The sequence below is a fragment of the Terrapene carolina genome, unplaced genomic scaffold, assembly GCF_002925995.2.
Source record: "Terrapene carolina triunguis isolate 2854851 unplaced genomic scaffold, T_m_triunguis-2.0 Scaffold665, whole genome shotgun sequence".
NCBI lineage: Eukaryota > Metazoa > Chordata > Testudines > Emydidae > Terrapene > Terrapene triunguis.
Window position 1 is genome coordinate 642,133 of NW_020665016.1, and position 15,262 is coordinate 657,394.

Consider the following 15,262-nt stretch of genomic DNA (forward strand, 5'->3'; position numbering starts at 1 on the left):
TGGTTTATATGTTCCATCCTCCTCCTCTTCCTTAACACAAACACATCACAGCTCATGCATTTATAACAACAAAACCCTATGAAAACACAGTGCTGCACTGCACACACGGCCATTCCTCGGCAGAGAGGGTGAGAGAGAGAGAGAGAGAGAGAGAGAGAGAGAGAGAGAGAACAAACCACAAGTGAGAAACGTTACCCACAAATGGAAGACTCTGAGGTACTGTGGTGAGAACGGGGGGTAAGGGCCTAGATAGAATAGAATTGAAGAATTGCTGTAGGTAAGGAGAGTAGAGAAGAAGAACGTAGAATAGAATAGAATAGAATAGAATAGACGTCCCCATTGTCTCTTCGTCTCTGGATGGTAAGATCTTCAAGGCAGATATTTTCTCTCTCTAAGATCAGCATCAGCCCAGTGAGGCCATGACCCCAACTGGCCATCCAGTGACAGAAATATACACCACTCCCAATGACAGTGAATAATGGGGGCAGTGGAAGGAAGGGTGACCATTGCAGCTATAGGACGAGAGGTCTTTTTGTTTCAGTAACTCACTGGCATTATTTCTCTCCCCTATCCAGGAATGAGTCCCACATGGGGCTGGTCAACCACACTGTGGTGACTCATTTCATCCTCTTAGGGATCCCTAACGCCGACGGCCTCCAGACCATCCTCTTCATCACATTCTTAGCCTTCTACCTCTGCACACTGCTGGGCAACCTGCTCATCTTCTCAGCCATCCTCGCTGACCCCCGCTTGCACACCCCCATGTATTTCTTCCTCTGCAATCTCTCCGTGCTGGACATTGGTTTTTCCTCCATCAGTACACCCAAAATGCTGACCAACCTCTGGTTTCAAAGCAGGGTCATCTCTCTAGGGGGGTGCATGTCCCAGGTCTTCTTCTACCACTTCCTGGGCAGCACCGAGTGCCTGCTTTACACCCTCATGGCCTACGACCGGTACATGGCCATCTGCCACCCACTGCGCTACCGGCTCATCATGAACTGGAGGGTGTGCGCCTTCCTGGCCGCCGGCACCTGGATCACCAGCTCCTTTCACGCTACCATCCTCACCAGCCTGACCTTCACGCTGCCCTACTGTGGGTCCAATGTGGTGGACTATTTCTTCTGTGACATCTTCCCGGTGGTCAAGCTGGCCTGTGCAGACACGTATGTCATTGAGACCGTGACCTTGACCAACACTGGGGTGGTGCCCATGACCTGCTTCCACCTCATCCTCGCTTCCTACATCCGAATCATATTTTCCGTCCTGAAGATGAACTCGTCCAAGGGGCGGCGCAAAGCGGCCTCCACTTGCGCCTCGCATCTCACAGTGGTGATGCTGTTCTTCGGACAATGTGCCCTGATCTACACTCAGCCCCACCTGAGCAAAGTGCTGGTGACTGCTGTGCACATCTTCGGCAATGTGATCACACCCATGCTGAACCCGGCCATCTACACACTGAGGAATAAGGAGGTGAAAGCGGCTCTGAGAAAACTGAGAGGGGGTCAAATGCCTGAACATTGATGTGCGGCAGTTGCAGGAATAACAAGTGGCTCTGTGTGGAAATACCTCTACATATACATCTGCATGGCTGCTCCATGGCTTTTGTGAACTTCTCTCTCTTCCCCACATCCCCACACAGCCTCATCTATCTATCTGGAGCTCTACAAGTCATGGAAATGCTCCTAAAGATCCCTAGCTGTCTGACACACTGTAAGGCTGACATGTTCAAAGCAGCCTAAGGGAGATGCACACTCCATCTGCATTCAAATTAATAGGAATTGGAGATCTGAACCTTCTAGAGGACTTTGAAAATCTCAGCCTTATTACACAGATCTGCATAGCTCAAACTCTTTAAATCTATCCTTACAAGGCAAGTTTTCTACTCCTTTAATTATTCTCATGGTCTTTTCTGAATCCTGTCCGATTTATCAGCCCCCTTCTGTATTTGTGAACACCAGAATGGGACACAGTGTCCCAGCAGTGGTTGCAACAGTGCCAAACAGATAGGTAAAATCAACTCTCTGCTCGGACTCAATATTCCTCCTTAATGCACCCCGAGCGATATAGGGAGGGAGCAGAGAGGAGAGAGTGGGGTGCAGGGCATGGGGGGAAGAGGTGATGTGAGAGCGGGGCCCCAGGGGAAGAGGCAGCAGGGGTGGCTTGTCCACTGTTCAGGTGCCAGTGGATCCTCACTTTTAGGGAGCTTCCGTCACTCCGGATCCAGATCCCGACTGTGGAGGAGGTTGGTGGAGTTATTCCAGGGTTAGGGTTAGGATGGACGTCAGTGGAGTTTTCCCAGGGCGAGGGAGGAGGATGCTGGTGTTATCCTAGGGTTAGCGTTAGGGAAAAGGTGAAAGGAATTCTGCTCGGATTGAGGCAGGGCAGTTGGGTGACACTAAGGGTACGTCTTCACTTACATCCGGGTCCGGATGTAAGCAATCGGTTTTCTGAGTTCGATTTATCGCGTCTGGTTAAGACGCGATAAATCGATCCCGGATCGATCCCGGAAGTGCCCCGGATCGATCCCGGAAGTGCTCGCCGTCAACGCTGGTACTCCAGCTCGGCGAGCGGAGTACGCAGCATCGACGGGGGAGCCTTCCTGCCGCGTCTGGACCGCGGTAACTTCGGACTAAGGTACTTCGAATTCAGCTACGTTATTAACGTAGCTGAATTTGCGTACCTTAGTCCGAAGTGGGGGGATTAGTGTAGACCAGGCCTAGGGTTCAGGTGATGCATGCGGTCAATAAAGTTACCCAGTGCTGAGGTGAGGCAGGAAGATAATACATTCATGCCAGGGTTAATGAGGGCGAGGCAGGAACTTAGGTGAATGACATCATCTCCTTGGGGTTCAGTTCCCCACCTGAGACACGGTGGTAAAAATTATTTTTTTCTCCCACCCATTTCTCTTGTAAACTCTTTGGGGCAGGGGCTGTCTCTGGCTGTGTGTGGGTACAGCCCCTACTGCAACAGGGCCTCGAGCCTTCCACACAACAGAAACAATAGTGCGTTGCTCAGAACTGGGACATGGGTTTAACCTTGTGCCTTGAAATGAAAAAATAATACAATAAAAGAAGTGAAAGGAATCTGGGGGAGATGCCGTGAGCCTGGTCCCTGGCACTTCTATCTACAGAGCAGCACATGCGAGCCCAACACCGTGGCATGAGAAACAGCCCTGACTCAGAGGGAAGAGCGCCCCCTACTGAGTTGCCCTCACTGCTCCCTGAACTGCAGCGCCCCCTTTGCACTATGGGGGTTTGCCCTGAAATTTCTCTGTTGTTTCTCCAGGGAACCAATGTCCACAGAGCTACAAATCCAGACTATGCTGCCTGAGAAATGAAAACCTGGAATGGAAGTTCAGTGCAGAAATTGTGCACATTGATTTTAAAAAACACAGTAGCTGCTGATGGACAGTGGGGAAGCTCTCTTTACCTCCAAGCCATGGGCACGGTGCAACCATAAAGGGAGAAGGAGGGTGAGCAGATGGCTATAGTATTTTGTAACTCAGAACTGTATCAACTCAACTAGGGTGACCAGACAGCAAAGTGAAAAATCAGTTCAGGGGGTGGATTGTGCAGAAGAAAGAGAACCCGTGGGAATTATTGGCAAACCATTATCTTGTGGGTAAGACAAAGACCCGGGACACAGGAGATCTGGGTTCCAGTACAGTCTCTGTAGAAGAGTCTCTGATTGCCCTTCAGTAGCTCACTAAATTGCTTTGTGACTCAGTTTCTCCATCTGTCATACGTGGTTTTAAATCCTTTGTCACTCTCAGCTATTAAATGTGTATCACATTCAGACAGGGACTGTGTCTTCTTATGTGTCTCTGCGGGGTGTGGCACAAAGCAGCCTAAGTCTCAGTTCCAGACTGAAGGTCGTACCATAACCCCAATGATAAAAATAGTGATAATATAAACTAACATACTCAAAGGCAGTTCCGGTTCTGGTGTTCATGGCAATGACACACGGAACTCAGCTCATGCAAGCCAAGAGTAACTTCTGAGCCTGGTCTCCAGAGCAGTGAGACGGCTCAGCCTGGGAACTCATTAGAAATGTCAACTTTTTAATTAACCTCAACGGCCATTGAGCCCCATGGGATGTTAATTCTGAGCTGGGGATAACACATCTACAGAGATTAATTATCACGTCTGCTTCTGCCCCTGAATTCTGGCTCCCAAGTAAGATGCCCTCCAGAGAAAGAGCGGGAAATGAGAGAGATTACAGGAATCGCAAGGGACCTTATTACAACTGCGGTGCTAGGACATCAGCAAATGGATGGATGAGATCATTGCTGGAAATCCCCCTAATCTAGCCCTGTCTCTCTCACATCCCTCTCTGTGTGGGGGTCTGTGGATATGTCCACATTAACGTACTTCACACCTATTTAGCTAACCACTCCTCACCCCTTAGCGCAGATGCACAGTAGAGGTCTGAGAGGAGGCGTGGGTCTATTATTCCGCTTTCTTGGCTAGTAAAGAAGCAGCTTTGGTTCAGTTAAATCAGCCCTAATGCTCTAAAGGCCCCGACTCCTGAACCCTGATTGCACAGAGGGGAGGGTAAGAGAACAGGCCTGAGGCTTAGAGAGATGCAGAGCGAGGTTCATCCCAAAGAAAAGAGAAGGGTCTTACGGCAAGTGCTCAGGCTGCAACCCAGGAAATCTGGACCAGATTCCCGGCTCTTCCACAACCTCCCTTTGTCACCTTAGACAATTCAATTTGATTGAGAGTTTCATCCGGCCAGTAGGAATTGGATGCCAATGCCCAGTGAACTGGAATGAGTTGTGGGAGCCGGGCGCCTTTGAAAATCCCACCCTGAAAGTCTCTGTGCCTCAGTTTCCCCTTGTAACATGTGGCTGATAATTCTCACTGTGTTTGGCTTAGTTAGCTAGTGAGCTCTGACAGGCAGGATCTGTCTCGCCCTGTGTCTGTGCCGCATCCAGAACAACAGTGCCAGGATCTAGCTGGAGTTGCTGGGAGCTAGTGTACTGCCCAAGACAACTCAATGCTCTTCTTGGAGTCTCTGGTATCTTGCAAAAAATGATGTGAAGTTGTGCGCAGGACATAGGCTGTCCTCCTTCTACACAGGGGTGAATTTCACCCTCACACATAACCACACCACTGCATGAATACATCCCTGTGCGCACAGAGACACAGAGATGGGGGCAGGAGAACAGCAGGACATACAAACCCAGGAGAAAGCTGTGCTGGATACAGAGCCCTCCAGCTGAACCTCCGGCCCAGTTTAGTCCTATTTCACATCACTGGGGGGAATTCGCTGGCTTGTGTCACAGAGCCAGAAAGCCTAGACGAGCATGAATGTCCCATCCCCCCTCCAATGGCTTGGCCAGATTCTCAGCTGGTAGAAATCTACACAGCTCCTGTGATTGCAGTGGTGTTTCTCCTGATTTACACCAGGTGCCTGGCTGGGAGGGGAAAGAGCCGCAGGGAATGCAATGGAATTGCTCAGGAGTCAGGTCAGGGGGAGCAAGACTTGAATCTGGACCTTGGTGGAGGTGGGGATCCAGTCGATTCAGTTCCATGGCGCTACATTTATTGATGCCGCCTGAGGGCCAGTCCCAGAGGTCCATGAGCGTTAGCTGAAAAGATGCCCAATCTCCATTAATTGGAGACTCTGCCAAGGTCGCAGCCCAGGAGCCTCTTGGGGATTTAGGGCCATTGTCCTGAAGGGCCTGAAGGAGATTTAAAGACCAGGGAGGCTGTAAGAAGGCTGGAAGCTGTGAGAAAACTGTGGGGTCTGCAGCAGTGTGGAGTGATATGCTGCAGATTAGGTCTCCTGGTTGGATACCAAGCACCCAGGCTGTGCACTTCTCCTGGGCCATGGGCCGTTTGGGATAAGAAAGCTGGATGGTGCTAGACAGGAGTCACGGCCAGGAGACAGAAAGGGAGATTTCCCTTCAGCTGGAGCGGCCTCTCCCAATGCAGCCAGGGTAAGGCTCCTGCTTTGGTAAAGTTCTTCTCTCTCTGTCTCTCAGTCTGTGTCTGTCTCTGAATGTGTCTGTCTCTACCTCGCACCAAGTAAGGTATCAGCCAAATATTTTCTTTAGAGAGAAATCAATCCAGCCATCCATTCATCCTTCCCTGTGCAGTACCTGCCTGTCTCTGTATCATTTATCTTCCTCTCTCCATCTGTCATAACCTGAACCCACCAGCATCTCCCCCTCCTGTGCCTCTCCTGCCTGGGAAACTCCCTGACAAAATGCAAGCAGACAATTTGTCATTCTCCTTCAAAGCTCACCTTAAAAAGCCCCCTGTCCCATCTACAGAGCCCAGCCTGCTGTTCACTGCAGAGCGATGACAAGCTGTGTCTAGGGGCCCTGGAACAATTTGTGTAGTGAGAGTGCTGAGTGCCATTGAACCAAACTGTGAACCCTGGATATGATGGAAACCACGTCAAGCCAAGGGGTGCTGCCGAACCCCCAGCACCCCTAGTTCCACCACTTCTGGCTGTGGCTCTTCCCCTTCTCCTTCTTTCCTTTTCGTTCTCTCTCAAACCCCAATAAATACCCCCAAACAAGTCACAGCTCTAATAAAGCTGAGCTCATTCACCACCACACTCATTGGTTTATGTGTTCCATCCTCCTCCTCTTCATTAACACAAACATGTCACAGCTCATGCATTTATAACAACAAAACCCTACGAATACACAGCACTGCACTGCACACAGGCCATTCCTCGGCAGAGAGGATGAGAGAGAGAGAGAGAGAGAGAGAGAGAGAGAGAGAACAAACTACTAGTGAGAAACGTTACCCACAAATGGAAGGCTCTGAGGTACTGTGGTGAGAACGGGGGGTAAGGGCCTAGATAGAATAGAACTGAAGAAATTGGAGTATGTAAGGAGAGAAGAGAAGAAGAACATAGAATAGAATAGAATAGAATAGAATAGAATAGAATAGAATAGACGTCCCCATTGGCTCTTCGTCTCTGGATGGTAAGATCTTCAAGGCAGATATTTTCTCTCTCTATAATCAGTGCCAGCTCAGTGAGGCCGTGACCCCAACTGGCCATCCAGTGACAGAAATATACACCACTCCCAATGACAGTGAATAATGGGGGCAGTGGAAGGAAGGGTGACCATTGCAGCTATAGGACGAGAGGTCTTTTTGTTTCAGTAACTCACTGGCATTATTTCTCTCCCCTATGCAGGAATGAGTCCCACATGGGGCTGGTCAACCACACTGTGGTGACTCATTTCATCCTCTTAGGGATCCCCAACGCCGACGGCCTCCAGACCATCCTCTTCATCACATTCTTAGCCTTCTACCTCTGCACACTGCTGGGCAACCTGCTCATCTTCTCAGCCATCCTCGCTGACCCCCACTTGCACACCCCCATGTATTTCTTCCTCTGCAATCTCTCCGTGCTGGACATTGGTTTTTCCTCCATCAGTACACCCAAAATGCTGACCAACCTCTGGTTTCAAAGCAGGGTCATCTCTCTAGGGGGGTGCATGTCCCAGGTCTTCTTCTACCACTTCCTGGGCAGCACCAAGTGCCTGCTCTACACCCTCATGGCCTACGACCGGTACATGGCCATCTGCCACCCACTGCGCTACCGGCTCATCATGAACTGGAGGGTGTGCGCCTTCCTGGCCGCCGGCACCTGGATCACCAGCTCCTTTCACGCTACCATCCTCACCAGACTGACCTTCACGCTGCCCTACTGTGGGTCCAATGTGGTGGACTATTTCTTCTGTGACATCTTCCCGGTGGTCAAGCTGGCCTGTGCAGACACGTACGTAATTGAGACTGTGACCTTGACCAACACTGGGGTGGTGCCCATGACCTGCTTCCACCTCTTCCTCGCTTCCTACATCCGAATCATATTTTCCATCCTGAAGATGAACTCGTCTGCAGGGCGGCGCAAAGCGGCCTCCACTTGCGCCTCGCATCTCACAGTGGTGACGCTGTTCTTTGGGCAATGTGCCCTGATCTACACTCAGCCCCACCTGAGCAAAGTGCTGGTGACTGCTGTGCAGATCTTCAGCAATGTGGTCACGCCCATGCTGAACCCGGCCATCTACACACTGAGGAACAAGGAGGTGAAAGCGGCTCTGAGAAAACTGAGAGGGGGTCAAATGCCTGAACATTGATGTGCGGCAGTTGCAGGAATAACAAGTGGCTCTGTGTGGAAATACATCTACAAATACATCTGCATGGCTGCTCCATGGCTTTTGTGAACCTCCCTCTCTTCCCCACATCCCCACACAGCCCCATCTATCTATCTGGAGCTCTACAAGTCACGAAAATGCTCCTAAAGATCCCTAGCTGTCTGACACACTGTAAGGCTGACATGTTCAAAGCAGCCTAAGGGAGATGCACACTCCATCTGCATTCAAATTAATAGGAATTGGAGATCGGAACCTTGTAGAGGACTTTGAAAATCTCAGCCTTATTACACAGATCTGCATAGCTCAAACTCTTTAAATCTATCCTTACAAGGCTGGTTTTCTACTCCTTCAATTATTCTCATGGCTCTTTTCTGAACCCTCTCTGATTTATCAGCCACCTTCTATAATTGTGAACACCAGAATGGGACACAGTGTCCCAGCAGTGGTTGCAACAGTGCCAAACAGAAAGGTAAAATCAACTCTCTGCTCGGACTCAATATTCCTCCTTAATGCACTCCGAGCAATATAGGGAGGAGAGAGTAGAGTATATAGAGAGGAGAGAGTGGGGGGCAAGGCATTGGGAGAAGAGGTGATGTGAGAGCGGGGCCCCAGGGGAAGGGGCAGCAGGGGTGGCTTGTCCACTGTTCAGGTGCCAGTGGATCCTCACTTTTAGGGAGCTTCCGTCACTCCGGATCCAGATCCCGACTGTGGAGGAGTTTGGTGGAGTTATTCCAGGGTTAGGGTTGGGATGGATGTCAGTGGAGTTTTCCCAGGGCGAGGGAGGAGGATGCTGGTGTTATCCTAGGGTTAGCGCTAGGGAAAAGGTGAAAGGAATTCTGCTCGGATTGAGGCAGGGCAGTTGGGTGACACTAGGGTTCTGGTGATGCATGCGGTCAATAAAGTTACCCAGTGCTGAGGTGAGGCAGGAAGAGAATACATTCATGCCAGGGTTAATGAGGGCAAGGCAGGAACTTAGGTGAATGACATCATCTCCTTGGGGTTCAGTTCCCCACCTGAGACACGGTGGTAAAAATTATCCTTTTCTCCCACCCATTTCTCTTGTAAACTCTTTGGGGCAGGGGCTGTCTCTGGCCATGTGTGGGTACAGGCCCTACTGCAACAGGGCCTCGAGCCTTCCACACAACAGAAACAATAGTGCGTTGCTCAGAATTATCCCTGACTCCTGGGACATGGGTTTAACCTTGTGCCTTGAAATGAAAAAATAATACAATAAAAGAAGTGAAAGGAATCTGGGGGAGATGCCGTGAGCCTGGTCCCTGGCACTTCTATCTACAGAGCAGCACATGCGAGCCCAACACCGTGGCATGAGAAACAGCCCTGACTCAGAGGGAAGAGCGCCCCCTACTAAGTTGCCCTCACTGCTCCCTGAACTGCAGCGCCCCCTTTGCACTATGGGGGTTTGTCCTGAAATTTCTCTGTTGTTTCTCCAGGGAACCAATGTCCACAGAGCCACAAATCCAGACTATGCTGCCTGAGAAATGAAAACCTGGAATGGAAGTTCAGTGCAGAAATTGTGCACATTGATTTTATAAACCACAGTAGCTGCTGATGGATAGTGGGGAAGCTCTCTTTACCTCCAAGCCATGGGCGCGGGGCACCCATAAAGGGAGAAGGAGGGTGAGCAGATGGCTATAGTATTTTGTAACTCAGAACTGTATCAACTCAACTAGGGTGACCAGACAGCAAAGTGAAAAATCAGTTCGGGGGTGGGTTGTGCAGAAGGAAGAGAGCCCATGGGAATTATTGGCAAACCATTATCTTGTGGGTAAGACAAAGACCTGGAACACAGGAGATCTGGGTTCCAGTACAGTCTCTCTAGAAGAGTCTCTGATTGCCCTTCAGTAACTCACTAAATTGCTTTGTGACTCAGTTTCTCCATCTGTCATACGTGGTTTTAAATCCTTTGTCACTCTCAGCTATTAAATGTGTATCACATTCAGACAGGGACTGTCTCTTCTTATGTGTCTCTGCGGGGTGTGGCACGAAGCAGCCTAAGTCTCAGTTCCAGACTGTAGGTCGTACCATAATCCCAATGATAAAAATAGTGATAATACAAACTAACATACTCAAAGGCAGTTCCGGTTCTGGTGTTCATGGCAATGACACACAGAACTTAGCTCATGCAAGCCAAGAGTAACTTTTGAGCCTGGTCTCCAGAGAAGTGAGAAGGCTCAGCCTGGGAACTCATTAGAAATGTCAACATTTTAATTAACCTCAACGGCCATTGAGCCCCATGGGATGTTAATTCTGAGCTGGGGATAACACATCTATAGAGATTAATTATCACGTCTGCTTCTGCCCCTGCATTCTGTCTCCCAAGTAAGATGCCCTCCAGAGAAAGAGCAGGAAATGAGAGAGATTACAGGAATCGCAAGGGAACTTATTACAACTGCGGTACTAGGACACCAGCAAATGGATGGATGAGATCATTGCTGGAAATCCCCCTAATCTAGCCCTGTCTCTCTCACATCCCTCTCTGTATGGGGGTCTGTGGATATGTCCACATTAACGTACTTAACATCTATTTAGCTAACCACTCCTCACCCCTTAGCGCAGATGCACAGTAGAGGTCCGAGATGAGGAGTGGGTCTATTATTCCGCTTTCTTGGCTAGTAAAGAAGCAGCTTTGGTTCAGTGAAATCAGCCCTAATGCTCTAAAGGCCCCGACTCCTGAACCCTGATTGCACAGAAGGGAGGGTAAGAGAACAGGCCTGAGGCTTAGAGTATGTCTTCACTACCCGCCGGATCGGCGGGTAGTAATCGATCTATCGGGGATCGATTTATCGCATCTCGTCTAGATGCAATAAATCAATCCCCGAACGTGCTCCCCGTCGACTCTGGAACTCCAACAGGGTGAGAGGCAGAAGCGGAGTCGACGGGGGAGCCATGGCCGTCGATCCCGCGCAGTGAGGACGCGAGGTAAGTCGATCTAAGATACGTCGACTTCAGCTATGCTATTCTCGTAGCTGAAGTTACATATCTTAGATCAATCCCTGCCCTAATGTAGACCAGCCCTTAGAGAGACGCAGAGCGAGGTTCATCCCAATGAATAGAGAAGGGTGTTACGGGAAGTGCTCAGGCTGCAACCCAGGAAATCTGGACCAGATTCCCGGCTCTTCCACAACCTCCCTTTGTCACCTTAGACAATTCAATTTGATTGAGAGTTTCAAGCGGCTAGTAGGAATTGGATGCCAATGCCCAGTGAACTGGAATGAGTTGTGGGAGCCTGGCGCCTTTGAAAATCCCACCATGAAAGTCTCTGTGCCTCAGTTTCCCCTTGTAACATGTGGCTGATAATTCTCACTGTGTTGGGGTTAGTTAGCTAATGAGCTCTGACAGGCAGGATCTGTCTCGCCCTGTGTCTGTGCCGCATCCAGAACAACAGTGCCAGGATCTAGCTGGAGTTGCTGGGAGCTACTGTATTGCCCAAAACAATTCAATGCTCTTCTTGGAGTCTCTGGTATCTTGCAAAAATTGATGTGAAGTCGTGCACAGGACATAGGCTGTCCTCCATCTACACAGGAGTGAATTTCACCCTCACACATAACCACACCACTGCATGAATACATCCCTGTGCGCACAGAGACACAGAGATGGGGGCAGGAGAACAGCAGGACATACAAACCCAGGAGAAAGCTGTGCTGGATACAGAGCCCTCCAGCTGAACCTCCGGCCCAGTTTAGTCCTATTTCACGTCACTGGGGGGAATTCGCTGGCTTGTGTCACAGAGCCGGAGAGCCTAGACGAGCATGAATGTCCCATTCCCCCTCCAATGGCTGGGCCAGATTCTCAGCTGGTAGAAATCTACACAGCTTCCGTGATTGCAGTGGTGTTACTCCTGATTTACACCAGGTGCATGGCTGGGAGGGGAAAGAGCCGCAGGGAATGCAATGGAATTGCTCAGGAGTCAGGTCAGGGGGAGCAAGACTTGAATCTGGACCTTGGTGGAGGTGGGGATCCAGTCGATTCAGTTCCAGGATGCTACTCTTATTGATGCCGCCTGAGGGCCAGTCCCAGAGGTCCATGATCATTAGCTGAAATGATGCCCAATCTCCGTTAATTGGAGACTCTGCCAAGGTCTCAGACCAGGAGCCTCTCAGGGATTTAGAGTCCTGGTCCTGAAGGGCCTGAAGGAGATTTAAAGACCAGGGAGGTTGTAAGGAGGCTGGAAGCTGTGAGAAAACTGTGGGGTCTGCAGCAGTGTGGGCTGATATGCTGCAGATTAGGTCTCCCGGTTGGATACCAAGCACCCAGGCTGTGCACTTCTCCTGGGCGATGGGCCGTTTGGGATAAGAAAGCTGGATGGTGCTAGACAGGAGTCACGGCCAGGAGACAGAAAGGGAGATTTCCCTTCAGCTGGAGCGGCCTCTCCCAGTGCAGCCAGTGTAAGGCTCCTCCTTTGGTAAAGTTCTTCTCTCTCTGTCTCTCCGTCTGTGTCTGTCTCTGAACCTGTCAGTCTCTCCCTCACGCCCAGGAAGATGTCAGCCAAATATTTTCTTTAGAGAGAAATCAATCCAGCCAACCAGCCATCCTTCCCTGTGCAGTACCTGCCTGCCTGTCTCTGTATCATTTATCTTCCTCTCTCCATCTGTCATAACCTGAACCCACCAGCATCTCCCTTTCCTGTGCCTCTCCTGCCTAGGAAACTCCGTGGAAAAATGCAAGCAGACAATTTGTCATTCTCCTTCAAAACTGTCCTTTTAAAAGCCCCCTGTCACATTTACAGAGCCCAGCCTGGTGTTCACTGCAGAGCGATGACAAGCTGTGTCTAGGGGCCCTGGAACAATTTGTGTAGTGAGAGTGCTGAGTGCCATTGAACCAAACTGTGAACCCTGGATCTGATGGAAACTATGTGAAGCCAGGGGGTGCTGCCGAACCCCCAACACCACTGGTTCCACCACCTCTGGCTGTGGCTCTTCCCCTTCTCCTCCTTTCCTTTTCCTTCTCTCTCTAACCCTGATAAATACCCCCAAACAAGTCACAGCTCTAACAAAGCTGAGCTCATTCAAAGCTGAGAGGGAAAAAACTACTAGTGAGAAACGTTAGCCACAAATGGAAGGCTCTGAGGTACTGTGGTGAGAAAACGGAGGCGGGGGGTAAGGGCCTAGATAGAATAGAACTGAAGAAATTGGAGTATGTAAGGAGAGAAGAGAAGAAGAACATAGAATAGAATAGAATAGAATAGAATAGACGTCCCCTTTGTCTCTTCATCTCTGGATGGTAAGATCTTCAAGGCAGATATTATCTCTCTCTATAATCAGTGCCAGCTCAGTGAAGCCGTGATCCCAACTGGCAATCCAGTGACAGAAATATACACCACTCCCAATGACAGTGAATAATGGGGGCAGTGGAAGGAAGGGTGACCATTGCAGCTATAGGGCGAGAGGTCTTTTTGTTTCAGTAACTCACTGGCATTATTTCTCTCCCCTACCCAGGAATGAGTCCCACATGGGGCTGGTCAACCACACTGTGGTGACTCATTTCATCCTCTTAGGGATCCCCAATGCCGACAGCCTCCAGACCATCCTCTTCATCACATTCTTAGCCTTCTACCTCTGCACGCTGCTGGGCAACCTGCTCATCTTCTCAGCCATCCTCGCTGACCCCCACTTGCACACCCCCATGTATTTCTTTCTTTGCAATCTCTCCGTGCTGGACATTGGAATCTCCTCCATCAGCATCCCTAAATATCTGACCATCCTCTGGGGTCAGAGCAGAGTCATCTCGCTGGGCGGGTGCATGTCCCAGGTCTTCTTTGGGCACTTTCTGGGCAGCACCGAGTTCCTGCTCTACACCGTCATGGCCTATGACCGATATGTAGCCATCTGCCACCCGCTGCGGTACCTGCCTATCATGAACCGGAGGGTGTGTGCCCTCCTGGCCGCTGGCACCTGGATCACCAGCTCTTTCCACGCCACCATCCTTACCAGCCTGACCTTCACGCTGCCCTACTGTGGGTCCAATGTGGTGGACTATTTCTTCTGTGACATCTTCCCGGTGGTCAAGCTGGCCTGTGCAGACACGTACATCATTGAGACCGTGACCTTGACAAACATTGGTCTGGTGCCCATGATTTGCTTCCTTCTCATCCTCGCATCCTACATCAGGATCATCTACTCTGTCTTGAATATGAACTCGGCCAAAGGGTGGCGCAAAGCGGCCTCCACTTGCGCTTCGCATCTGGTGGTGGTGACACTATTCTTTGGTCCCTGTGCCCTGGTCTACACTCAGCCCCAGCCAAGCAAAGTGCTGATGACTGCTGTGCAGATCTTTGGCAATGTGGTGACACCCATGCTGAACCCGGCCATCTATACGCTGAGGAACAAGGAGGTGAAAGCAGCTCTGAAAAAACTGAGAGGGGGTCAAATGCCTGCATGTTGATGTGTAGCAGCTGCAGGAATTGCATGTGAGTTGAATGGAAATACATCTACAAATACATCTGCATGCTTATTTCATGGCTTTTGTGAACCTCTGTGTCTCTCCCCATCCCCACACAGCCCCTATCTATCTATCTGGAGTTCTGCAAATCGTAGAAATGCTCTTAAAAATCCCTTCCTGTCTTTTAACATACTGTAAGGCTGACATTTTCAAAGCTGTCTAAGGGACCAGCATTCTCAGTCTGGATCAAAATTAAAAGGAATCGGAGTGCCAAATTTTGTAGAAGACTATGTAAATCTCAGCTTTATTACACAGATCTTCAGAAGCAAGTATAGCATCTTCTGCAAATGCAAAAGGGAAGGAAAAAAATCCCCTTCATCTTCTGGCATGAACCACAGCTCACTGAGAACCTGCCCCAGATAGCTGCCTAAAATTCCTGGGAGAACCATTGGATTTTTCACGATGTTCTAAAGATCAATGTATTTGTGGTAAAATTTGCAAAACCTCCTAAGTGATTTAGGGACCTAACTCCCAGTTTCAAAAGTGATGGAGGCATTTAGGAGTCTTATTCTCCCTGAAAGGCTGTGGGAAGTGAGGACCAGAATTTCAAAGGCATTTTTTAGTCACCTAATAAGTTTTCTAAGAGCACCTCGAGTGAGTCAGGCACCAGACTCCCACTTACTTGCCATAGGAGTTAAACACCTAACCTATTTAGAATCTCTATGTGCCTAGTGGAAT

At 49.8% G+C, this 15,262-nt stretch overlaps 3 protein-coding genes across 3 annotated transcripts; all 3 read left to right on the plus strand.

The window, feature by feature from the left end:
* The first annotated feature begins 588 nt into the window (after window positions 1–588).
* LOC112121076 (olfactory receptor 958-like) lies at window positions 589–1,521 on the plus strand. The gene has a single exon (XM_024220180.2). It carries the CDS (start codon window positions 589–591, stop codon window positions 1,519–1,521), a length of 933 nt encoding a protein of 310 aa, XP_024075948.2.
* A 5,653-nt stretch (window positions 1,522–7,174) lies between these two features.
* On the plus strand, window positions 7,175–8,107 carry LOC112123596 (olfactory receptor 958-like). The gene has a single exon (XM_024222193.2). The coding sequence runs from the start codon at window positions 7,175–7,177 to the stop codon at window positions 8,105–8,107; it is 933 nt and encodes a 310-aa protein (XP_024077961.2).
* A 5,487-nt stretch (window positions 8,108–13,594) lies between these two features.
* LOC112107980 (olfactory receptor 958-like) lies at window positions 13,595–14,527 on the plus strand. The gene has a single exon (XM_024201926.2). The coding sequence runs from the start codon at window positions 13,595–13,597 to the stop codon at window positions 14,525–14,527; it is 933 nt and encodes a 310-aa protein (XP_024057694.2).
* Window positions 14,528–15,262: the final 735 nt, after the last annotated feature.